Below are 26,037 nucleotides of genomic sequence, written 5' to 3'. Positions count from 1 at the left end.
CCTGATGTTCCCAAATGACTTTGTAAATCAGCCCTCTGTGTTTGGCTGAAATGTTATATTTTAGTGTCTGTACACTTGATTTATTTTTGTTTCCTGTGTTAAAAGTTTCTCCAAGGCTCTTGAGGAAAGTTGGACGAGCCAAGATGAGGACCGTGGCACTCACACCAACCTACAGTGGCGAAGCTGATGCCCTTCTCCCATCCCTGCGAACAGAGGTGTGGAGCTGGGGTAAAGGAAAAGAAGGGCAGCTAGGACATGGTGATACTCTGCCAAGGTAATATTTCACTGAGGAAATCTGTTCCATGCCAATAGGCAGTGATAGTGGGGGATGATCATCTATAGCTGTTTGTCTGTGTGCTGTTGAATGCTTCATTGTATCATAGAATCATTGACCTGGAAGGGACCCCCCAGGCGCCATCTAGTCCAACCCTCTGCAATCATTAGATGATGAACATCTAACGAAACAACAACTTGGGATCAAGATTTGCTTGATATTTTCATCTATATTGCTACCGATACCTTAAAGTAAAGGTAAAGGTATCCCTGACCGTTAGGTCCAGTCGTGGACGCAGGGGTGGCGCGCTCATCTCGCTCTATTGGCTGTGGGAGCTGGTGTTTGTCCGCAGGCAGCTTCCAGGTCATGGGGTCAGCATGACTAAGCCGCTTCTTGCAAACCAGAGTAGCACAAGGAAATGCTGTTTACCTTCCCGCCAGGGCGGTATCTATTTATCTACTTGCACTTTGACGTGCTTTCGAACTGCTGGTGGGCAGGAGCTGGGACCGAACAATGGGAGCTCACCCCGTCATGGGGAGTCAAACTGCCGGCCTACTGATCAGCAAGCCCTAGGCTCTGTGGTTTAGAGTCTACAGCGCCACCCGCGTCCCTCTACCAATACCTTAGATGCATTGAAATCTTCCTCCTTATTCCTATAGAGTATATCATTTGCTGTGTGTATATTTCCTGAGTGCTTACCTTGTGGGTCCTCATTCTGTTTTGTGGGTTCATAGGCTCCAACCACTTTGTGTAAAAAGTCTTGATGGGAAGGAAGTAATTCATTTATCTGCTGGTGGCCACCATTCCTTGGCACTCACTGCCAAATCTCAGGTATGAGGGTGAAATACTGTTTGCTTCTTTTCCAAGGGGTTATAGTGGGGTCTGCTTGTTTTTCCTTGCTCAAACTCTCATTTCACTTTTGGGGAAAGGAAACTTGAGCAGCACACATAATAGACTTTGGTGCCTTTTTACATAGTTGTATTTATTTTGTATGAATGTATGCATCTGAGCTTAGACTTTTTAAAAAAGCATGCACATCTATATCAGTACTTCTATTGAAATGTAGAAAAAGATTGGTGTACACCTCTCCAAAAGCAGAGGTAACTAGCTAATGAGTTGTGTGTAGGATATGAACTACCAGATGACGTTTGTTCTGGCTTGTCCTCATGCCTCAATGTTTTTTTGGATCAGCGCTGGTATAATTCTTCCCCTGTATGAATGGGCAGCAGCAAGGAACTTGGAAATGACAGGCAGATAAGGAATAGTGGCAGAAATGCCAGGAAATAGAGTGGCAGTAGTTTAAAGGAGGGGGAAGAAGAGGAGAGGGAGAAGGGGTATAATAAGAGAGAGGCTGGACGTGCACAAGAATTTCCCCCAACACCTATAATCATGAAGGACAGGGTGGGAAAAGATGGAGACAGAAAGTCAAACATGTGCAATATATCTGTTGGGAGAGACTAAGGTCTCTGATCCTACTTTGCTCTTGCTAACTAGAGGTTTAAACCAGGAATGGGAAACTTGTGACCCACCAGATGCTGTTCAACTGCACCGTCCCTCATCGCTGTCCGTTAGCCATGCTGACCTGGAAGTTGAGAGTTCAACAGCATCTGGAAGGCTCAGGTTCCTCAGCCCTGATGTGACCGGGGTTTGCTTTAAAATCAAAATCAAAAGTGGAAATATGAGCCCACAACTTGCTGAGGTTTGCGCATGTTTATTAAAGAGAAGTTAATGGTTTCCTATTGCATCTGAACCAAGCCAGACAGTTTTAGTGTTCCTTCTTTCTTTCTTTTTTTTCTTTCTTCCTCTTCCAAAAATGGGGGCTCCAGAACTCAATCCTGCCACTGTGAAGCACTGGCCGAGGTTATTGGGTGGTGAGGGAAGGGCATTCTGCCCATAGCTCCTGTGGGCAATAGGTACATAAAATGAGCTGGCCTCTGATCTATAGGGTGCTGAACTGTGTAGCTTCATGCATTTACCATCCTGCTCCTAAAAGGAGATTTACTTCTGCAAAAGGTAGGGAATAATATCTGGATGGACTTCTGTTCATTCATATAATACTGTAGTCTCCTAACATACTGTAATGTTAATTATTTGAAAATGACTATCCTTTCCCACCACCCCTTCCCCTTGATCTTTTTACACAGGTATATTCATGGGGCAGCAATACCCTTGGGCAGCTTAGTCACTTAAGTTCTCCGACCACAGTCCCTCGCCTTGCAAAGGTACTATATGTGTCTTAAAAAAAAAAAATCAGTACTGTTTGTGACATAGCTTCCTCCTAGAGCAATGGTGGTTATTTATGTGGACTTCAATCTTAACTAGCAGTTTTTCCTCTTTGCATCGTGTATATTGGTAGAGGGGTTGGCTCATCTTCGTTGACAGAAAAAATTGTAGGCTCTAGGACCCCATGTCTCTCTTGATAGGGATTGAGGTTTTCCCTGACCTTTCACTGCTGCTCCCAAACAGTGCAAATCAGGAACAACCCCCATCTTCAGCTGAACCAAAGAAGGTGCGGAATCTTCCCTCCCACTTCTGCCAGTTTGCAGCTATAGTGAGTTTGAGACGAGACGACCCTGCAGTTGCAATGCAGCTCAGAGGGCCTTGGAAGTGCAAGGCAAATATGGGGATGATCCTTGCCTTCCCACTCCAGCTTTGGTTTCATAAAGAAGCTGGGACTTGAAGCACAGCACTAAAAATAAGCCCCAGCCCCCTTGAGCTCTAAAAAGAAAGGCTGGGGTTGGTTTGGGTTCGGCATTTGCCAGGTATTTGAGTGTCTGCGAAACGCAGCAGCCAAACAAGTCCTTAGCACCCTTTCTAATTCCGGAGCCAAAAAGGAGAAGCTTTTGTGTTTTTGGCCCTCGTATCTCTACAGCAGCCAAATAACCACCAGATTTCCTCCCACCCGTAACTATGGATCATCCCCATAGTTTCTCTGATCTTCTGAGAGCCTCAAAAGGTCTATGCAACTGAGGTGATGATCTCCAGACACCTGGAGCTCCCAAAGTTGGGAAGAAGGCTGGAATTCATCATCATGCCTATCAGACAATGGTGGTGCATTCACCATGACCAGTGAAAATGGTGTAAGGCTGGATATAGGCAAAATAAGCCTGAAAACTGAAATCATACAGGCTGTTAAAATCCCTTTGCATAGCACTTAACTATTGAAACTGTACAGGTTTACATTTTAAATTCTTCCGAAATTCTTGCACACCCAAGAGCATCTTAATTGATTGAAACCTGTCCCTGCTGCTTTAAGCAGGTGTCAAATTTCCGCATGTAAAAGACTAAAGTCCTTTTTTGACTTCCTTCTAGGTATGCGATGACAAAAGCATCTGGAACATAGCAGCTGGTCCAGATTATTCATTATTCCTAGTAGATGGAGAAGAGTTTCAACCTTGGTTATACTATAGTGGTCGAGAAGAAAGGAAAGAGAGTGATGTTTCATCTGAAAATAGCTGCTTTAAAAACCCAACACTGTTGCTAAACTGTAGTAAGGTATGAATTAAGTTCTGTGTCCTAGAAAACTTAGGGCCTAGCGGTGGCATGATAGTGCCAAGGTGCAGAATGGTAGGGTTTGGAAAAAGTGTAAGCTGGAGCTCATCTCCCCAGTGAGCCCAAGCCCCCCCCCCAAAAAAAATCCAATTCTCCTGCAAAAGTCCTCTCTGCTCCAGCTGCTCCCTTCTCTCTCCTGCTCAAACCAACCTTACAGCAACAGGAAGGCCTTGAGAAGGGGCTCTTGTTAGCCCCTCAACCCTGCTGCAGCAGTATCCCAGGCGCAACAAATAATAGGAATTGCATTTCCCATAGTTCCCTGCACCTGGTGTGCTGCTACTGTGGCAGTATTGAGGGCTTAATGGAAGCCCTACCTGTTCCTTTTAATAGGTATGGAGGTTTTAAAATAAAAAAGAAAGGTGATGAAGTCCAGTAAGAGAGGAGACTTCATAAAGGTGTTCTAGGAGGCTGCTTCAAGCATGCAGGGCCATAAGAGAAGGAGGACAGCAATTTGAAGGAGCTGATGTGATCGTACAGGATATCACAGGAAACTGTGGTATAACGAGTCAGGATATTGATGCCAAAACTGAGTATGTGTTGCAGGGGTGGGGAAAGAGCGTTTAGGCAGAGACAACAGCTTGTTCTTGGACTGATAAAGCATATTTTATCAGTCCAAGATTGTGGCATATGAATTGGGCCAATCTAATAAGTCGTTTGACTGTTATATTTATTTTTATATCATGATTTCTGGCTATACTGTTAAAAAAAACAAGGTTTCCGATTAGGCTGCAGAATGTATACATAGCCCATGTTAATGAAACCTATCTGTGTTTTGTGAGTGTTCCAGTGTGTAAGGTGGGTAACATAGAAGAGCTTGATTTCTATATTAAGTCATGGTTATCCGTAAACCCCTTACCTAGGGGATTTTTAACACAGTCTCTCTTCCCTCCAGCTAGGGTACATTAGCAGTGTGATGGCTGGTGGGAATAACTGTTTGGCTTTAGTGGACAAAAACATTATGGGCTACATTGCAAGTCTGCATGAGTTGGCTTCGATGGAGAGACAGTTCTATTCCAAACTGAGTGCTATAAAATCTCAAGTTCTCAGACCCCTCTTGGGATTAGGTAAGCAATCTATCCACAGCATCACTTTTCTGATTGTGACTTCTTTAGAAACACAACCTCTTGATGTTTGTATGTTCCTGGACGGCAGTACCTGCCATAATCTTGTCTTCTGCTTCATTATGCACCCAAGCCTCTGTAATCAGATATCTTTCCCCTCTCTGCCCATATGCATGATGTTTTGATGAGAGGTTCAGATAAAGAAAGCACTGCAAACTGTCTTTGTGCTAGAATGAATCTCCTGCTGTTTCTCAAGATACAGCACTGCTCTTTTAATACTTAATACACCACAAGCCCCCTTCCAGGTGAGCCTCAGCCAGCAGCCCTGACTGTATCTATAAAGCAGCAGTCCTATCTTTTGACTGCCTTCTATCATGTTGCAATTGCCACCCACCCACCTTTGCCTCAGGCCAGACTTGTCTGCATTGGCCAGCAGCCATCTAATTTTGACATCATCCAATTGGCCTTCTAGAAAATTCTGAAAGGAATAGTGGAGTCTATTCCTAGGCGAGTTGAATAATGGGCATTCACTCATACACCAGCTGAGCACACCTGCCCGTGCCCTAACAAGCTTGCACAAGATTTAAAACATGATGCAATGCACAATGTCTTTGATCTGGTCTGATTCACATTTACAAAGGGAATCGTTTGTTGGCTTCTTAAAAAAAAAATCAAGTCGCATATTTGGTGGGTGTAGTTTGGACATTAAGCTGCGTAAATGCTCGTCTAGTGGAGGGAAAAGGTTAATTTCCACAAGTAAGTAGTCCTTTTATGGTCAGATTTTGTTTCAGTGTACCAAACTGATAACTTTGAATATTTGGAGAATACAATGTCCATTTTGGCATCTTCAGCAAAATGGATCTTCTGTCAGAAATATCCGGTAATAACATTAGAGAAGAAATGGAACAAGTTGGACATGGTACACTGGATGCATTACTTAGAACTGAAATAGGCCTCTCTTATTTGAGAGTACACATTCCTAAATCCATTATTCTATAGTAGAAAAAAACTTGCCTAATGTCAGACCAACATTTGGCAAACTAGAGGGAAGGCTGGACACAATGTTGTGGCCGCTTGATGTTGAGTTTGTGTAAGTAGTGCAACTGCTATCGATATTGGTGGTGACCATTTTGTGCAGGGATTCTGTTCCTGGCCCCCATTCACTTTGACAGAGCATGCCTAAACATGCTACAACCCATTACACCCCTGGCCTGACCTCTTCTAGGTCCAAAAGTACCTGCGTGTCCACGGTCATGCATCAATTGGTCGTGCACAAAATTGTCACCGCCTGTAATTCGAATCCTAATTGACAACAGCACAGTCCTAACCATGTCTGCTCAGAAGCAAGTCCTATTGAATTTAGTACGGCTTAATTCCAGGTAAATGGGGTTCGGAATTGCAGCCTTGGAAGTTGTGTGGTTTGGTTTTGCAAGGAGAGTGGAAAAATGAACGGCATTCGTCTAGCGGAAGCTGCCCCGCAAGACGAAAAAGTATGAGGCTGCTTCGGCAGACAAAAAATTTTTGTCTTTTTTTTCCGTTTAGCGGAGCGCGGCTGTCATTGCCGCTTCGCTAGACGAAAAAACCGCAATACGAAGAAATTCGTAGAACGAATTATTTTCGTCTTGCGGGGCACCACTGTACTGCATGTTTTGATAGCCTGGATTAATTCTTGCTCATGATGTGTTGAACTAAAAAAAGTTTCCACTCCTTAGTGCACACCTCGGCCTCAAATAGCTCACTGCATATTGTTTGCTCATCTCCTCTGCAGATAATTTAGGTGCTTCGTCGGCAGTGCAGCTGTTGCAGGAAATGGCTAGTATGTTCAGCAAGCTGTGTTACCTAATCGGCCAGCATGGAGCCTCTTTGACAAGCTTTATTCAAGGGTCAAAAGAGGCAAAGAACCTGGCTGTCCTGAAACATTCAAGCCTCTTTTTGGAAAGTTACACTGAGCAAGTATCTCATTTTTATTCTCTGGAGATTTATTGTTTCAGGCACAACGTGTCACAAGGAAAAACTAAGGCGAAACCAAGAAAGAAAGACTTGAAACAGCACACTTGCTATCACCTGAATTATTGACTTGTACTGTAGGGCTGAACTTTACGCATTCAGTAAAGTTGGCAAGTGTTTTGTTCTGGACTGTACCACTTCAGATTGCAAGCCTTCTTGAATTCTCCCTCATGTAAAATTTCAAGAGAAAAGTCACACAACCACATTTGTGGCTTAGTTGACACTGAAATGGAACGATTGGGCATTTTAAATGCTCAGGCATCATTGATGTACTATTATGGATATAATGGAATGTTAAAGCTGCCAGTCATTTAATCTTTAAGGTGTAATCCATCAGAACTCATGGTGTGAAATTGCTGTTCATTTTGATGCATTGTGGCAGATGCTCACTGTGCAAGCCCTGTTGAAATGGGCATTGTGCAAAAAGTTCTTGGAAGGTTGCATCTTATAAGCTAACACCATTATTTCAAGGGGGGCACATTGTGTGTTCTTGTGTTACCTTTGTAGTTTACATAATGTGAGATGCTGCAGGCTACATGAGAACGTCCCACATTGTGAGTCTTCCTATAATAGATATTCACCCATTTTTTGTGTGGTGTGTGTGGCAATACTAGTGTGGGAGGAAGCTGCAGTTTGGACAAGGTGCTAATGTTTATTGAAGCAACTATTCTGCAGAGAAAGATCGTGCTGCAAACACAATGTTAGACTGGAGGGTGGTGACATAAGTTTTCCATTAATCAAAGAGAGGTTGTTCACACTCGCTCCCTAGGTCCTTCATCCAGCAAATTCATCAGGCTGATTTACATTTGAAACTCCTAGGTTTTCTCACTTTTCTTCGTTAATGTCTCTGATTTAGGTACTGCACTTCCTTGACAAACTTTCTGGTGATGGGAGGATTTACGCTTCTCTCCAAACCAGCAATGTAAGTTCTTCTGGATGTTGAGTCTGGTGATTTGATGTTACAGTAATGTCTGCAAATCCTGGTGTATTACCAGTGCATCTATGTGTGAATCTAGTAGCTCTGCTTACTGTGAGTGCTAAGATAATGGTTAGTAGTGCAGCTGCATAGAATCTTGTACAATCCTTAGCAGGGGTTCTACAGAAAGAGGGAGGGAGGGGGGGAAGAAGGAAGGAAGGAAGGAAGGAAGGAAGGTAGGTTGGTAGGTTGGGGTGGTCTGTTAGTGTCTGAGGTTGGTGTCTCTTGCAGTACCTGAAGATGTACCTGTTCACACTGACTTTTGGCTCTTGAGGTGTGTATTTTTTAAGACCCACCTTAGTTTTGCAATTTTAAGTTGTTTTAGACTGTTTTTAGTATTGTGTAATATTGTGTTTTAATGTTAATGTTACATTTTAATTGTTATAACCCACCCTGGAATCATAGGGTGAAGGGCGGGAAACAAATTGTAATAATAATACCCATCCTACCTTCCCAGCTTCCTAGTTTTTTTTCTTCATTATTATGAAAGTTGCTTGCTTACTGTTTGTCCCTTCCCTTTGTCAGATGAATCCCAGAAATAAAGTTTCTTACCCTTTAGAATAATGAAAACCCTTTTAGGATGTCATTGTGAGCTATCTGTGCTTTGCTCATAGGAAAGGATCCTGCCTCTTAACAGGTGAAATGACACAAATTTACCATATTTTTCCGTGTATAAGACTAGGTTTTTTAACCAAAAAAAAAAAAAAAATAGGTTTAAACTTGGGGCTTGTCTTATACATGGGTAGTGCTGAGGGTTTTTTTCTTAATTTGGAGTCCCCAAAAGCAGGGGGCATCTTATATATGGGGGCGTCTTATACACAGAAAAATACAGTAATAGAAATCCAAGTTTTATCCTAAATTCTGGCGCAAACAGTGGGCCTGTAATAAGCATGGATAACATTTGGATCCTAATGTCAGGTATTGTGTGGAGGAATAGGGGCCTTATATGGTGGTCAGCATCTTATTAGGTAGCTCTATTCTTATTATCTGTGTTTAAAACCATTGAAGCATTAGTCATTTCTTCCATTATGGGTATCAAAGAATGTAGGACTGTGTCTCTGCAGATAACAGTTATATGCTTAGAATGACTGATTCAGGAAATGAGATCTTTGCAGCAAGATACCAATGTCAGTGGCTAATGATATGAGATGGGTCTTCTGTGACTATTCCTTTGTACAGCCTTTTAAGTAATTCATCATAAAAGGGAAGCAGCAGCTCACCAGGAATCCTCATTGTCAGGCAACTTAGCAGCGTTTCCTTTGAGACATTAGCCGAGACTTGGTCTTGCGATAGTTCTGATACTCCTTGATGCTTGTGTATTGTGACTTCCAAGTGTTGCTCTCAAAGCACTTTAAAAATGCAAACCATCCAGATGGTTAGTCTGGTGGCTGAGAAAAAGAGCTTCCTGATTAAAAAAAGGAGCACTTTCCCCCCCTTGAAGCTCGTTCGAAAATGAGAAGTCGTGGAAGTAGGCAAGGTAGATGCTTTTGATGCTTCTGTGGCAGCACCTCCTTAATCATGTAGAGTGGCCCTGCTGTTTAGTTCACTAAGCTACTCCTTTGTTCCCAAAGCTTTGATGTGTCGCTCTTCTCTGCCTTGCAAGTCTTTCTTTCCAAATTCCCACCTTAACTTATTTCATAGCTGTACAAATTCATTGCAAGTTCGATGTTTCATTGCAACCAGCAATACAGAAGAAGTCAAAAGCAGTAAACGGTTGCGTTCGCCAACGCAGTCTCTTGTAATACTCGAGTAGATTTTCCACCACTTTTAATTTAGCACTTAAAATTTGCATTGGAAAACTTGAAAGGCTCTATTTTTGGAGGCACTATATAGCTGATAGGCAAAGGCATAACGACTTCCTTCAGCAATGCAGGAAATATACTTGGTTAGTAAGCAGCAGTCAGCTCTGGAACTCCCTGCCCACTGAATTTTGTTGAGCATGTTCTCTGATGGTATTCAGATGCCAGCTCAAGCATGGCTTTTGATCTTTATTGTTACTGATGCTTATTCATATGTCCATAGTAGAGGCTTTGCTTATGATGACACTATGGTATTTATGTATGGATATAACATTTTATTGATGTTTGCTGTTACCGCTCTGAGATCTTTGGATGAAGGGAGGGATATAAATGACTTAAATCTAAATTAAAAATAAATTTCAAAGACATGCCACAGGGTGGGGCGAGGGACACCCAGAACATATTGCGGAGGAGGCATATGGCCCACAGGTTAGATACCTCTAGTTTAAATAAAGAAACTAACTAACTAACTAGTCTTGTTAATAAGTAGTAATTTTTGTGTTTGATTCCCAGTAGATCCATATCACTTCTAACAAGAGCTAGCAAAATACACAGGCTGCATTCTCAAGCAGCTGTAAACCAAGAAGCTTGGTTTAATAAACCACACTCTACATGAACTGTGTGCAAGCAGGAAGCAAGCCAGGAAAGTGATAGCTTAGTGTTACATTTGAACACAGGTATGTGGTTTGCTGCTTCCTAAACAGGCTGTGATCCATAGCCCAGCCGTAAGTCATGGTTTGCTGTTTACATATGGATCATGGCCTGTTTTAGAGAGAAACAAACCACAGTTTTGGTTTGGAACCTAGCACTTAAGTCACCCTCTTGTTAGTTTGTTTGTGCAGAGTAGGGCTTGCACAAACAATGCAGCTTTTGCACAGTATAGTTTATTAAGCCAAGCTTCTTGGCTTACCTTTTATGTGTGAATGTAACTATAGGATTTTATACAGGTGAAGCTTGATGCTGTTAGGAAATTAATGCAAAATATTAGCCTTGACCATGGGTAAGCAAACTAAGGCCCGGGGGCTGGATCCAGCCCGGTCACTTTCTAAATCCGGCCCACGAATGGTCCGGGAATCAGCATGTTTTTACATGAGGAGAATGTGTCCTTTTATTTAAAATGCATCTCGGGGTTATTTGTGGGGCATAGGAATTCGTTCACACACACACACACACACACACACACACACACACGAAATATAGTCCGGCCCCCTCACAAGGTTTGAAGGATGGTGGACCGGCCCCCTGCTGAAAAAGTTTGCTGATCCCTGGCCTTGACTATTTTTAAGTGCAGTAGACCTGGGCTAGTTCTAACTCAGGGGTCAGCAAACTTTTTCAGCAGGGGGCCAGTCTACTGTCCCTCAGACCTTGTGGGGGGCCAGACTATTATTATTTTTTAATGAACGAATTCCTACGCCCCACAAATAACCCAGAGATGCATTTTAAATAAAAACACACATTCTACTCACACTGATTCCCGGACCGTCCGTGGGCTGGATTTAGAAGGTGCAATGGGCCAGATCCGGCCCCCGGGCCTTAGTTTGCCTACCCATGTTCTAACTCATACTGTCCAACCTCTGCATCAGTGAAAGGGCAGGTAGCCATGTATATCCGGGCCCAAAGTCACATGGTGGTGTTCTGCAGCTAAACCAGTTTGTAAGCTGTCTGGCTGGAAGGACACCTGGAAACCATATATAAAGATGTTCTGAGTTCCACAGAAGAAGAGTCAGGCATAAGTATAGTAAGTGTTGCACTGAAAGCATTGTCAAAACATTAACACACATCTGTCTTTATTCTGTAGGGATTTCTTAACTAAAAGCCAGGCATTACTTCAGGATCTGTCAGAGACAAATGAGGAGGCTTTCCCATTGGTAGAAGTGTTAAATAATCTGTTTTTCTTGCCAATCCGACGACTTCATAATTACGCTAGAACTTTACTAAAGCTTGCTACGTGTTTTGAAGTGGTAAGTTGCTGGATAAGAAAGTTTCACTAAAAAGGAGACATTTTGTGTTTGTTTGTTTTGCTCTCATGGTTAACATAGCATTCCAGGTGGCGGAATATTTTTAATCAGTTCAAAAAAAAAGTACAAATGCAGTTGCATTTGTTATAATAACAAAGCAGTTTATTCTTCATCGTATTTGTGTTCTTTTTAGTTGCTTAAATATTATTCATAGTGTTCAATCACAGGAGAAGTTGTTTCAGTTGATTTAAATATAACATTTTCAGAAACTGCAATTACTGTAATGAAATGTTGGAAGCAACTGTCAATTGCTAACCTTGTTTTGTTTGTTCCTTCTCTGTAGGCATCTCCAGAATATCAGAGCCTTCAGGATGCCAGTTCTTGTTATGAAACCCTTGCTGTCCATCTTAGCAGGAAAAGAAAAGAAGCCGAATACACGCTGGGCTTCTGGAAGACCTTTCCTGGCAAAATGACAGTACGTGGGCATTGCTGTGTTCTCTGCTAGCACAACCCTTCCACTGTAGGATTCCATTTTTCCACAGTGATGTTACTGTAGTTCCCTTCCCTTCCCTTCCCCTCTCTTCATTTCAGAAAGTATTATATTTAGCAAATAATCCCAATTTCCCATTATGGCTGAGATGCATACAAATTCAGACTCCACCTGTGATGAGTGCGCACTACTGTTAATGACACAGGGGCGATAATAGGCACAGCCGAGCTAATTTGCGTGCCTGCCTCACTCCTCAATTCTAGGATTCCTTGAGGAAACCCGAACGGCGACTAATCTGTGAGAGCAGCAATCGGGGACTGTCACTGCAGCATGCTGGGAGATTCTCAGTGAACTGGTTCATCCTCTTTAACGATGCCTTGGTCCATGCTCAGGTAAGCGCATACTGGGGATTAGAGCTGAATTGTTCCCGTTATACCTGAATGGATGGGGCAGCTCACAGTACAGGGATATTTTCAAAGTTCTGTAGCAGTCAGATCTCTCCCCACGCTCTTCAGAAGAACACACACAAAGATGACCTGAGGTCCATTTGGGTTGTCGCTAGGTCTAGTCAGTGGTGGAGGAAGGGGGCGGGCCACCCCGGGTGCCAGCCTAGTGGGAGGTGACATCGCCATGGGCAGGCGCCTCCCCCTTGGGACGCTCGTGTGGACATGCCATGCCCCCGCCGCCCCAGGTACCAAAGCCCCTTCCTCCACAACAGGGTCTAGTATGAGTGACAAGGGCCTTGGAGACCAAGCCTGTTCTATCTTCCATGCAATGTAGATCACTCTATTGGGGTTCCGAAACATAATTCAGAATCGGGTCTAATCCACCCGTCCAGCCACCACCTCATTAGTGCCATTGATATTGCCGGCATTAGGTTTTGGAAACCATGTTTTGGGTCTTTGAACACCATTGCTTCTCACTTGCAAAAAAAATGTTGAAATACAAAAAAATAGTTGTGCACTGTTTCTCCCTGTCTTCTGGCAAGACTAGAAAATATCTTCCATCACTAGCATACAGCAGCACGATCATTTGCTGCCCCTTAAACAAACAGTAAGAACAGGGTATCCTATGCACTGAGCTCTGGTTCATAGAGCCCACTGTTTGGCATAAATATGGTTGCAGCTTTGCAAGCTGTGCAATTTGAACTTATTAAATGGGGGGGGGGGAGAGAGAGACTTGTTAGGAGATATAGCAGTTGCATTTCAGCAGTGTGGCTTAACGTCATTCTGTTTCCAAAAGGGAAGAAACACTGAAGAAGGAACACACACAAAGAGTGAATCTAATCCTAATAGGAAGCTTGATGCTTTTCCTCTTTTTTTTTTTTGCAGTTTTCAACTCATCATATTTTTTCCTTGTCCACATTGTGGGTAGAACCTGTTTCAGAAGAGTCTGGTAATATGTAAGTATGTCAAGACCATCCCTCAAATAGAAATTATTTTGTTGCTGTTGTTGACAAGATGAGTTTTTCTTTTGAAACGTCTTGGGTACGTCAGGCCTTTTGTGCTCTTTGTCTCTGAAGTGATACTCAACTTGCGTCCCTTAAAGGCAGTGGTGGGGAACCTTGTGGCCTATCCAGCTCCTTTTTGACCCCAACTCCCATCAGCCTCAGCCAGCCAATGGCCAGTGATGATGTTCGTTATAATCCAACAGCAGCTGGAAGGACCACAGGTTCTCCATCCCCACATTAATGTGATTATCATGCTTGTGGCTAGTGAGATAGTTATCACAGGTGTTCATATTGCTCATTTTAAGCATGTATTGACTGTAAATGCAGACATCATGAAATCATCCAAACCAGTGCAGTCTAATCTGTATTATTATTATTATTATTATTATTATTATTATTATTCGCATCATTTTTCTTAATTAATTGCCTTCTCAAGTCATTTTACATATAAGATAATTAAAAACAAAAACACAAAACAGTCAATACATTTAAAACTAGACTAAACCCCTAACAAGTATTCCAGTGTCACTTCTGTAAGGAAGAGTGCCATGGCATTTCTTGTGTTTAGACAGTTAAGAATATTTATGCAAGGTGATATTGGTGCAGAATTCAGCTTCCTACAACCTTTTTTCTTAGCTTGAAGCAGCATTTGTAGTCTATATGGATGTGTGTATAGGCTTGGCAGTTTGGTGATTTCTTATGAAGCAAAAGGATGGCTGAATAAATTTAGTGGTTTGAGGATCTGGCATAGGTAAAGTAAAATATGCCAGATAAGCATACTTCACTTGCATAACTTGGAACTTCTTTATTTTATTTTGGTACAGAGTACAGTCTTCCTTATAATCACTAGTGATAACAGACTGAAATAGGATGGAAGGTGTTAGATTACATGGCACTTTACTGTTGCAAATGGAGACTTTACATTACTGGCAAATGGAGATTCTCCAATTCTCATGAATTTGGGGAAAGGGGAAACATTTATTTAAGCCAGAGGTTAGAAGGAAAAGGACAGACAATAGAATGCGACTCTGCCCCTTTGCTTTGGTATGAATTTTTGCCTGTGCTAGCTACAGTTACCTGTTAAATTATTTTTATTTTTTTCTTAGGTTCTTTTTACATGAATCTTTTTGTGTTTTTTTTTGTCTTCATACTAGGAATGGTTTGAGAGTCACTACACCAGAAGAACAGTTCATTCTTGTTTCGTCAACACCACAGGAAAAGGTAGGCAGGCACAGAGACTGCGTTCTCTTCTCTCCTCCCCTATTTGCACCACTCTCCGGGTAGATTAACGTAGGAACATAGGAAGCTGCCTTATACCGAGTCAGACCATTGATGCATTTAACTCTCTTGTGTACACTGACCAGCAGCATTTCTTAGGGCTTCAGTCAGCATACATTCCCAGTCCTATTTGGAGATGCCAGAGATTATACCTAGTGCAGGAGTCAGCAACCTTTTTCAGCCGTGGGCCGGTCCACACACCACCACCACCACCCAGACCATGTGGTAGGCCAGACTGTATTTTGAAAAAAAATATGAACGAATTCCTATGCCCCACAAATAACCCAGAGATGCATTTTAAATAAAAGGACACATTCTACTCATGTAAAAACACACTGATTCCCAAACTGTCCATGGGCCGGATTAGAAGGCGATTGGGGCGCATCTGGCCCCCAGGCCTTAGGTTGCCTACCCCTGACGTAATGCATGCAAAACAGATGCTGAGCCACTTCTTCCATTACTTCCCCACAAGTAATGTAGGCTCAGCTTACTTGTGAAAGCCATCTTAAATGCCTTAGCTACTCCTTCCTTTGAATATGGAATACTTTGTAAGCTTCTTTTCTCTGCTTATTTCACTCCGTAACCTAAGGGAAATAAACATACAATGACCCTGCTTGCACAGCACGGCAAACCATAGTTAATGGTATACCGCAAACATGCCTGTCTGGGTTGTTCACCTCCTTGCTGGTTGTATGTGGATGAAACAGGCCACAATTTAGTGTTGCATCCGAATCAGAGATGGTGGTTCATTTTGCAACACAATCTGTAAGCCGAGGTTTGTTCTTGGCTTGTACTGATCATAGTTTTTGGGAGTGAAATCATCCACGGATCAAATGTAACGCTAAGACAGGAATTGTGGTCTGTTTCCTGTCTGTGCAAATAGGAGGAGCAAAACTAACATTGTTTGCTCATAGACGGCAGCCCATGGTATAGAAGACATGCAAGTATGGTCCACATTGCTGTAGCTGAGTATGTAGCATCTTGGTTTAGAAGGAGGCTTGAACTAGATCACTGGTCTTCAAATAGTGACTTGTGATCCATAGTTGGCCCATAGATGGTTCGTGCCAGTGCATTCATTGCCAATTATTATTTTTAAATTTAAGTTTAGTTTGTTTTTAAGTGACGTAGAAAATGATGAGCATAATATGGTGGTGTATTAAAAACTGACCCTTTGTTCCAGGCAGAAGGTAAATGAGGCCCCAAGTCTGAAAAGGTTAAGATTGCTGGAGCAGATGAACTTTTGCAGTCCCGTGATTTTTATCATTTATTGATTCTGTGGCACCAATAAGTCTTATCAGACTAACTCCAAGAGATTCCTTCATTATTCCCATAAAAGTAGTTATGAATAGAGAGAAGGAACACAAAGGGTAGGCAAAATCTTGAATACTTTTACTGTAATTGTTTCAGACTAAATGGCTGAGAGCAATAAGCCAAGCAGTGGATCAGGCCTTAAAAGGGACGACTGACTTGCCTCCTTATGGAGTTAGTGGAAATATTCAGAGGCAAGAGCCCCCTATCTCACGGAGTGCCAAATACACCTTTTACAAAGATCCTCGGCTTAAGGACGCCACTTATGATGGTCGATGGCTTTCTGGGAAACCACACGGCAGGTGAAACTGTGCAAATGTTCTTATGTACATGTTCGCTAGTTAAGAGGCTGTTCTATTTACTTAAGCATATAAAAGAAAACCAACCACAAAACCAGAAAAGCACCAATAATAACAGGCCAAAAAAGAGAGAGGCTTTCAGTAATTGCATGGGAAATGTTATAGCATCGCTTGCATTTGGTGAAAATTGCTGCTAAAAACATGCCTCACAAGGAAGGATTTTTTCTTTAACATATTGGACTTGCAATATAATCATGTCAGGCACCTGAAGTTTCCCCCTATTCTCTTCTTTTACATCTTCTTCTCTTTCTATCTTTTACTTAAATCTAGGTAACAAGTGAAGAAAGGCATGTAAAAAGTATTTAAATCTGAATAAAGCATTGTACAATAAATGAAAAGCCTCCTACTCTATGACCACTTAACCCCTGAGCTCTAAAACCTAGCCAGAAAAAGTGCAGTAGTCCTTTGAATGATGTAATATTCTTGCATTAAACGTGTTATGCTAATTCAAATGAGGAATTGGTCTAATTATGGTACTTTGTATATTTCAGGGGAGTTTTGAAATGGGCAGATGGAAAAATGTATTCTGGTATGTTCAGAAGTGGCCTGGAAGATGGGTAGGTACAAAGAGTTAAACCAAATTGGGGGTTTTGGAAAGAGAAGTCTGTTTATTACTTAAAAATTTCTTACCACCAGCAAGGTGTTAGATGACCTCCCTTTGGCTGGTGGATTTATTTAGCTGTCAAAATAGTTTTTGGGAGTTTTGTGAAACTAACTTAAGTTGTCACCTTATATATTGGGTTATATCCAGTGTTGATCTTACTCATAGTAGAACCATTGAAATGTAGTGGGCATGACTAACTTATATCCATTAATTTCAATGGATCTGCTCAAAGTGCCAAGTTTGAATTGTTGGCTGAATCTATAATGTGTGCTTAAATTTATACAGCTACCACTTCAGATATACAGGTATAGAAAAGTGATATATAGGTGTTTTTATAATTGCATATCATATAATTCATTAACCGTCACTTTTTTTTACACATAATTCACAGATACATAGTACATTTTTAGTATTATTCAGTACATGTTTACTCAGAAGTAAATCTTACAATGTTCAATGGGTCTTACTGCCAAGTAGATGTGTATGGGATTGCTGCTCTTTGTATTATATTCTTCTTTTCTAGTTGCTCAGGACTGTTGTTGTTTTCATATTGGCAGGCACGGTGAATACAAAATACCAAGCAAAATACTGAACAAGAGTGACCGCTATGTTGGATATTGGAAGGAGGGCAAAATGTGTGGACAAGGCATCTACAGGTAGTATACAAAACAACATGCGGGGTGTTTTAAAGGTCATCATCATTTGTGTGGTCCAAAAGAGAGCACCGTTTAACCCACAGTGCACTTCAAAGTGTCACTTAACACACACAAACCATTTCTTTCTATGCAAAACCTTTCCAGGTAGGAACAGCATGAAACCCCTATGAATATCACCTTGTGTGACAGTTTTAACTCATGAACACATTTCATTGTGTGAACGCCTCCGGGGAAGTTGCATTTTGCGTTGTGTCCATGCAGTGAAATATACATGTGCCCATGTTGCTTCACACGACAATCTGTGCATAGATGTGATACCATTTCTGTTCGTGCTCTTTTTGCACAGAACTACATAATCCATATTATTATAATATGGGACGCAGGTGGCGCTGTGGTCTAAACCACAGAGCCTAGGGCTTGCCAATCAAAAGGTTGGTGGTTCGAATGCCCGTGACAGGGTGAGCTCTCGTTGTTCGGTCACTGCTCCTGCCAACCCAGCAGTTCGAAAGCACGTCAAAGTGCAAGTAGATAAATAGGTACTGCTCCGGCGAGAAGGTAAACAGTGTTTTTGTGCACTGCTCTGGTTCGCCAGAAGCGGCTTAGTCATGCTGGCCACATGACCTGGAAGCTGTATGCCAGCTCTCTCGGCCAATAAAGCGAGATGAGCACAGCAACCCCAGAGTCGTCCGCGACTGGACCTAATGGTCAGGGGTCCCTTTACCTTTACATAATCCACAATACGACACATCTCCATTCCCCCCTCCCCCAAAACTCATTACTGGAAATAATTGTCCTGTTTTCACATTCCTGCCAAAAATGTTGTTTTTTGTGTTTGCAGAGGGAGAGAGGGATAACACTCTTTTATTTCAGCTATGCCACTGGAGAAGTGTATGAAGGAAGCTTTCAGGATAACATGCGTCATGGGCATGGACTCCTGCGCAGTGGGAAACTGACATCTACCTCTCCCAGTATGTTCATTGGCCAGTGGGTGATGGATAAGAAGACTGGCTATGGAGTATTTGACGATATCACAAGGTAAATCGATTCTGAGCATTCTAAAAACCTATGCTAAGTAGTTGCTTATACCTCTAGTTTACTTGAATAAAATCACTAACAAGATGACATGGAATGCAATCTAAAACTTGTATGTCAACAATTAATCACCTGCCTTTAAACTTATTAATTTATATTTTAGCTCAGCGTTCATGTTTCATAAACCTTAATATACCGGTAAGCCCTCTTTGGAAATATTGAAAAGTGCGATAACATAAAATTAAAAAGAATAATGGCAAACTTATGAAAATGATACATAAACTGCAATTAAGATGTACACTAGTTTGTGCCCCCCCAACCCCATTATAGAGCTCTGATGTGACCCTAGTAATTGCCGAAAATCCTCTCAACTGGTAGGGTAGTATGTCTGTTGTTTAGTTGTCAGAGTGTCACAGAACAGGAGATGGTATGGTGAGCCTTATTTCTTAAAATTTAGATTGCTTTGGCCATTAATCCCTTATTGTCTCTTCAGGGGAGAAAAATATATGGGAATGTGGCAAGATGACCTTGGCCAGGGCAATGGTGTCGTGGTTACACAGTTTGGACTGTATTATGAAGGAGCCTTTTGCAGCAATAAAATGATGGTGAGTACTGCACAAACCAGTGGCTTATGGTTGAAGGAGCATTCCCAGCAGTCCCTAACCTTACTCTGCTTTTTGATGCTCAACATATAAAAATCAGAATTCACTCCCTTTTTTCAAAGTAGCGTTTATGCCAGATTGGATCCAGACTACCTGTGAGCAGTTCCTCTCTTGGAGTGCTCCCAATGGTAGAAGAGCAGAGGAGGCAATTTTTGCTAGTTACCCCTCCTCTTCCTGCAGCCCCTATACCCCAATGAAAATCTGCTCTGGAGGGTTGGGGGACTGAGCAGAACAGTGCTGTGAGGTGCAGAAGGAAAAAGGAATAGGTGAAAATTGCCTTCTTCCTTCCTCCACCTTTTCCCATTGTGAGTCTCCACTGGATCTCTGCCCTTCCCACTAAGGACAAGTTTGGATCCAGCACATTGACCGTTCTGTATCTTTGTGTTATGGCTACTGTAAATATATACATCTTCCTGCATTTTTCTTCCCTAATACTACTGTGTTTATGTGAACTATTCAGAACAGGGCTTGTAATGATTGTGATACTGCTTTATGCAGGGGACTGGTGTCTTGCTTTCTGAAGATGACACAGTGTATGAAGGAGAGTTTTCAGATAATTGGACCCTTAATGGAAAGGTTGGTAAATCATATTTTGGGGGATTGCTTTTTTTGAGAAGAGCAGTTTTTAAAAACGAGTGATTTCATTCTTTTTTTACTCTCTTCTCTCCCCTCCCCTCCATCCCTTCTTCAAAGGGAAGACTGACTTTGCCAAATGGAGACACTATTGAAGGTATTTTCAGTGGTGAGTGGGGATCTGGGATAAAGATTGCTGGAACCTACTTCAAACCCAGTTTGTACGACCACGAGAAAGACCGACCCAAAACCCTGTGAGTGAATGGGAGTTGGCTTCTGTTCAGACTGTATCGTGCCTTTGTCTGTAGCTAGCCATGGTACCTGAGCACTAGCACTGATTTGAATGCAAAGTAGGTTGCAGATCACACCCGGTATTGCCTTGTTTGCCCAACTCTAGTTGTTTATTTCCAGCTCCTCTGCTTGGTTAGGCAATGGGGAATAGTACAGTGTCATTGCCAAATCCTCATGGGGATATCAGATTTGAGTGGAACACTGCAGCTTTTGTCTGAGGTGCTTGGAAGACAGGGGGGGTCAAGAGGTACAATGCTTGTTCTTTAGAAAAGGCTAAAAGTGGTGAAAATTCCCTAAGTCGTATGAGCAGCTGGTGACCAATGTGATGAAAATGTCGCAGCGGTAGTTTGGGGGCTGCAATTGGTCACTGGCACTTAAAGAGTGAGGGCGTCTACCCTTACACAGGCAGTACAAATAGAGGTTTCTATAAACCAGTGTGCCGCGAGATGTTGCCTGGTGTGCCGTGGGAAAAATTCCAGCCAGAATATCAGCTTTGTGTTCAGCCAAACAGGCCCTGGTTGCACACTGAATAAAGTATTTTATAATTTTTCATATTTCTGTTTACTTACTATTTCATAATAAAGTAATTATAAAATACTTTCTTTGTGTTTATTTGATTCCTATTCAAGAGAATTACTTTATATATAGTCAATATAGGCACAGAGTTAAATTTTTTTTACATTTTCTAATGGTGGTGTGCCTCGTGATTTTTTTCATGAAACAAGTGTGCCTTTGCCCAAAAAAGGTTGAAAAACACTGCTATAAACAACTGGAAATGCATCTGTGCGCTGGTTGGACTGCACAACCCATTTTGATTCATAATGGATGTTTTCAGGCATTTTTATAAGTCATCAGAGAGATGCTGTTGGGGAATAGGTGCCTGTCAGACTTGTGCAACAGTGCACGATTGTCATCTCGGAAGAGCACTGGTGTGGCTGTCAGTTTTAAGTGATGCAGTACCCATTATACATAGCTGTGGTTGTTTTTAAATTGTTAAACAAAATGTATGTCTATTTTATATTTATGGACAGCATAACACTTTATTTCTCCTCTCCCCACCCGCTTTGACTTTTATTTACGATGCTGTTAATTGCTTTTGACATCACTGATGCCCAAATCTGACTGTGAATCAGGCTTCCCTGCCAAACTTAACAAACTTCTTAGGGAGCTGCTTTTTACCTCACCAGGGGGTCTATGAATAAATGTATGCAGGTGCCTCTGAAGCGAGGAATGTTGGCTGTCTTAAGTTCAGAATTTATTGGTTGATTTCCCCCCCCCCTAAGAAATAGTTAATGCTGCTCACCTGTCTAATGCGGCACAGAGAGAATCAGATTCTCTGCTTTTAAGCAAAGGCCTTGAAGTTACCATAAGATATTATTAAAATGATGCTTCTGGTCTTCATCCCACAATGCTTTGATCCTTACCACCTCATCTTTTCAGCTTGGGCACTATTAACTGTCCTGGTTATTGATATAATAAATAACCATTCATTTATGAAACACCCCCAAGTGATGGGCAATAAAAACAATTTCAGCAATTGTCAGATGGCCCAACATTAGCTAATGTGTCTTATTAATTAACAGCAAGCTTGAGATGTTGAAGAGTGGGGGGAATGTTTCTGCCCTGCACCATCCCATAATGCTCTAGGTCTGCATGCTCTTAGGAGAAATTGCTGATCTGCACCTCTGTTAAGGCGTTTCATTGAGAATTGCGATTCTTGTGGTTAAAATGTCCCCAGGCGGAAGCTTGGAAACCTTGCCGTTCCTGCTGATGAAAAATGGAAGGCAGTGTTTGAGGAATGCTGGCATCAGCTAGGCTGTGAGCAACCAGGCCAAGGGGACAGGTGGAAAGCTTGGGATAACATTGCTGTTGCCCTGACAACCAATCGGCGTCAACACAAAGACAGGTTAGTAGTGAGGGACACTTGTACTTCAAGAAACAGCAGAAAAAAATATCAAGTAAAGTTCAGCCATCATTTTAACTTTACATTAAGATTTTTTTTAAAAAAAACGGCTTACTGGAAGTTTGCTATGGATATATATTGTAATATATGTAGTTCCACGGCATTTGTATGCCTAAGCAAAGTGTACGTTTAAAAAAATCTGCCATTTTGTGTGTGGAAACATTTGCAATTCTAGCATTTTATGAATCTATTAGGTACTGACAGAATGTTAGTATGGTAGCAAGAGCCTTTAGTTAGCACAGTTGATCGCATACTGCCCAGGATTATTTTTAAATCAGTAAAATTATAGGAAACAATTCTTAAGAGAGGAGATGGATGTAAGAAAGGGGAAAACGTTTCAGGGCAGAGATGAAGGTTATCAGCAGGTTAGAACAAATGGCTGGAAAGAGCCATTCCAATTGGCAAGAATTAAGGGCAAGTACATTATACAGTGGCATACTTTAAATAGGGAAGGGAGATGTCCACATGAGCAGCCCTTTGACAGAAGCAGAAAAGTATTGTTTTTGTACACAAGAAAATCTGTACCTGTGGGATATTGGGAAACAATAGTGTAGTTATTGAAGAGAGGGGAAGGAATTAGTGTGGCAAATACAATGTAATAGTAAGATGACAGAAAGAGCTAAGAACATTTTGCTAGTATAATTTCTTGCATTTTTCAACATCTCTGGTTTTCAGGATTTGTAATTATTTTTCTTGTGTGTTTTTTAGGCTTTCTTATTATTTAGCTCTTTACAGTTGGTTGGTTGGTTGGTTGGTTGGTTGGTTTGTAGCTACTTGACCCATGTGTGTTTCCTATATACCTTATAATTATATCGCTTCCATTGTTGCAGTCCAGAAATGTTAAGTAGATCTCATGCGCAAACTTTGGAAAGCTTGGAGTTCATTCCAAAACACGTTGGTGCCTTCACACTGGAAAAATACGACAACATTAAGAAATATCTCATAAAGGTATTGTGACTGTTCTTAAATAAGCTGTTATCTATAAGCTGGGATGCAAGCAGGGAGAACACTGTGTTCAGTAAATGGGACCTGCATGTATTCCTACTATAAAGTGAGGATTTTTTTCACAAATAGTAAGTTTGTAAGAGTACTATTTCCAGTTCTTCCCCCAGCTCTGCTATAAACTCCTACAGATTGCAGTCTTTGGTATAATTTTCAGATGATACTAACTAGAGCATTGATATTGTAGAGTAAATGTTCTTCTTTTCTATGAGATGGGTAGGTTATGTACCATATTTTTCCCATCTATAAGACTCCCCCGTGTATAAGACGCCCCCTATTTTGGGGGACTCAGATTTAAGAAAATGCGGGGGGGTGGGTTGCCCAGTGTATAAGACGCCCCCTAATTTTTGACATTATTTTTAAGGGGGAAAACCTAGTCTTACACACAGAAAAATAAGGTATATTGTTTGAACTGCCATTGCTTTAAACAAAGAGCCTTAAATAAATATGAGTGGACTCTGCTTCTTTATGTAGCCAGCTAATTCTCTGACCCTCTTCTTCATAGGCATGTGATACTCCCCTGCATCCTTTGGGAAAACTTGTTGAGACCTTAGTTGCTGTATACCGAATGACGTATGTAGGCGTGGGAGCTAATCGGCGGCTGTTGCAGGAAGCAGTCAGAGAAATTAAATCCTACCTCAAACGCATCTTCCAGCTAGTCAGGTAGGAAAAAAACCAATGAACTTTGTCTCTCATTTAGTGTAAAACCTTTATACTCCACCTTTCTCTTTTAACAAACATGCATAAAGAAATGCATTTGTGCAGAAAAGCTGATCATCCAGCAGCTGTTGAATTGTTACTAGGTTCCTCTGGAAGAAAGAAAATTGAAGAAAATTATTCGAAGAGAATTACATTTGAAAAAATTGTTGCAACCCTTACTAAGAATTTTTGACACAGTTTGGTGAGTTGTGGTTAATTTTACACGTTTTGATTTTAAGATTCCTGTTCCCTGATCTTCCTGAAGAGGGCAGTTCAATTCCACTTTTGGTGGCTGAGACCAAAGGAAGGAGATCATTCTGTAGTGGAAAAAATGACTCCAGGCCGGAATCTCCAGAACCAGGGTATGTAGATAAAAATCTGTTTAGAAATGCTTGACATGGGGTGGTAGGATCGGGGAGGAAGCTCTCCACAGCTGCTCCTTCTCTGACCAATGGCTGGGGCCAGACCAGTCCCCCCCTTGCCGTGGTGATATTCCTGAGCTCAGTGTGTGCATGTGCACACCTCATAGTGTCAATTGTTCCTCACACACAAATATGGAACACAATTGTCCAATATTTAGGGGCTGTAATGTCTTCCAACATGGACAAACATTTAAGCTGCTCAAGAGCTTAAGAACTGAACAGGGGGTTGCTCTTTGTGGAAAAAGGAGCAGAAAGTTTGGGGAGTGTGTGGTGTTCATGCAGGGATAAATAAGGAATAAATAAATTGCCTAAGAACATTGTGGAGGTAGAGCGGGACATTCCGAGACCAATATTGGTTGTGTTTGAGTGCAAAGCTCCTTTCTGGTTCTGGTGGCAAAATATGATTTTCATATTTATCCTACATGACCTGAATCTGGCTGTATTAATTGGCTGTGTCTTAAAACTCCATTGCTGGCTAGCAACAGAGTCACGTCTCTCTTTTCCAATTTGGTTGCTGTTTAATTTACAACTACATGGCAATGAGTGTATCTTTGATAACCTCAGAGCATCTGTACCTCTTGTTTCTTTGAAGTATATCTGCTAACATCCTGGAGGCCTGGGAAATGTCAATATGGCCAGGATGCTTGTTCTTTCACTTCCTCCTATCAATCTTGTGTCTTTCTTCTACCTGATCTTGGAATGCTAATTATCTGTAGCCTAGGAAGTAGGGTTAGATCAAACCAGTTCCGCTAAGTTCAAAGATTCTTTGTTCTTCTTCATGGCACATGGCCTGTGGGGGGAGTTTGCTCTGGACACTGTGATTGGATGATTTGAATCTTGGAAGGCGGGTTTTGTGTTCAATAAAAAGTACCTGTATGAGGGCTGAAGGGGAGGCTCTCTCGCTCTTTCTCATTTACCCTCATACAGGTCGTTTGCTGGTTCAAACGTCTTTGTCTTTTCTCTATTCTTTTAAGTAACGTGCCGTGGTAATTCAACTAGAAACACCACAGGAGTGAATTTCGTATCACACCCACCCACCTCTTCCTTGAACTAGTTGCCTTTCTTCCTCAACATGCGTTGTCGATAGGACAGGTTGAGGAGATCCGAACCGTATAATAAATATTTCTGTGAGCTGCCCCTCGTTCCAAAGCTCACTCTTCATTTTGCATTTTTCAGCTATGTGGTCACAAGCTCTGGGTTGCTGCTTCCTGTGTTGCTACCACGACTCTACCCTCCTTTGTTCATGCTGTACGCCTTAGACAATGAGCGAGAGGAAGATGTTTACTGGGAGTGCGTCCTGCGTCTGAACAAACAACCAGACATGGCTCTGTTGAGCTTTTTGGGGGTGCAAATGTAAGCATGCTTCAATGTGTTTCTCCTGGCTAGAGAATGCAGTACTTATTTCCTGTTTGTTACTATTGGGGGATTAATTGTCACCTCTCCCAAAGGAGATTTAGAGCTTTCCAAAGTCTTTTGGGCAGAAGGCTGAGATTTCCTTGCTCCGATGGTTTTCATATGGCCATGCCACAAAGAAATGTGCATTTTTCACTTAACTCATCTTTGCTTTTAAGCCAACCTTCCCCAAGCTGGTGTCCTCCCAGATGTTTCAGACAGCAACTCC

General features: G+C 41.8%; 1 protein-coding gene across 1 annotated transcript in view; it reads left to right on the top strand.

The window, feature by feature from the left end:
* Positions 1 to 26,037, top strand: part of ALS2 (alsin Rho guanine nucleotide exchange factor ALS2) — a 45,059-nt gene that overhangs the window by 14,288 nt on the left and 4,734 nt on the right. Inside the window, exons 6-29 of the mRNA XM_033169723.1 lie at positions 106 to 274; positions 1,009 to 1,105; positions 2,419 to 2,496; positions 3,587 to 3,769; positions 4,719 to 4,890; positions 6,656 to 6,836; positions 7,751 to 7,816; positions 11,468 to 11,630; positions 11,971 to 12,102; positions 12,381 to 12,509; positions 13,449 to 13,519; positions 14,722 to 14,788; positions 16,253 to 16,455; positions 17,004 to 17,069; positions 17,674 to 17,772; positions 18,643 to 18,807; positions 19,298 to 19,409; positions 19,965 to 20,042; positions 20,160 to 20,293; positions 22,069 to 22,236; positions 23,124 to 23,241; positions 23,801 to 23,958; positions 24,234 to 24,356; positions 25,593 to 25,769. Coding sequence (XP_033025614.1) covers positions 106 to 274; positions 1,009 to 1,105; positions 2,419 to 2,496; positions 3,587 to 3,769; positions 4,719 to 4,890; positions 6,656 to 6,836; positions 7,751 to 7,816; positions 11,468 to 11,630; positions 11,971 to 12,102; positions 12,381 to 12,509; positions 13,449 to 13,519; positions 14,722 to 14,788; positions 16,253 to 16,455; positions 17,004 to 17,069; positions 17,674 to 17,772; positions 18,643 to 18,807; positions 19,298 to 19,409; positions 19,965 to 20,042; positions 20,160 to 20,293; positions 22,069 to 22,236; positions 23,124 to 23,241; positions 23,801 to 23,958; positions 24,234 to 24,356; positions 25,593 to 25,769 — 3,109 coding nt within the window. The remainder of the gene's footprint in view (positions 1 to 105; positions 275 to 1,008; positions 1,106 to 2,418; positions 2,497 to 3,586; positions 3,770 to 4,718; positions 4,891 to 6,655; positions 6,837 to 7,750; positions 7,817 to 11,467; positions 11,631 to 11,970; positions 12,103 to 12,380; positions 12,510 to 13,448; positions 13,520 to 14,721; positions 14,789 to 16,252; positions 16,456 to 17,003; positions 17,070 to 17,673; positions 17,773 to 18,642; positions 18,808 to 19,297; positions 19,410 to 19,964; positions 20,043 to 20,159; positions 20,294 to 22,068; positions 22,237 to 23,123; positions 23,242 to 23,800; positions 23,959 to 24,233; positions 24,357 to 25,592; positions 25,770 to 26,037) is intronic.

This window comes from Lacerta agilis, chromosome 1 (genome assembly GCF_009819535.1).
Source record: "Lacerta agilis isolate rLacAgi1 chromosome 1, rLacAgi1.pri, whole genome shotgun sequence".
NCBI lineage: Eukaryota > Metazoa > Chordata > Lepidosauria > Squamata > Lacertidae > Lacerta > Lacerta agilis.
Note: the sequence above shows the minus strand (reverse complement) of the source record. Positions and strands in the feature narration are given on the sequence as shown.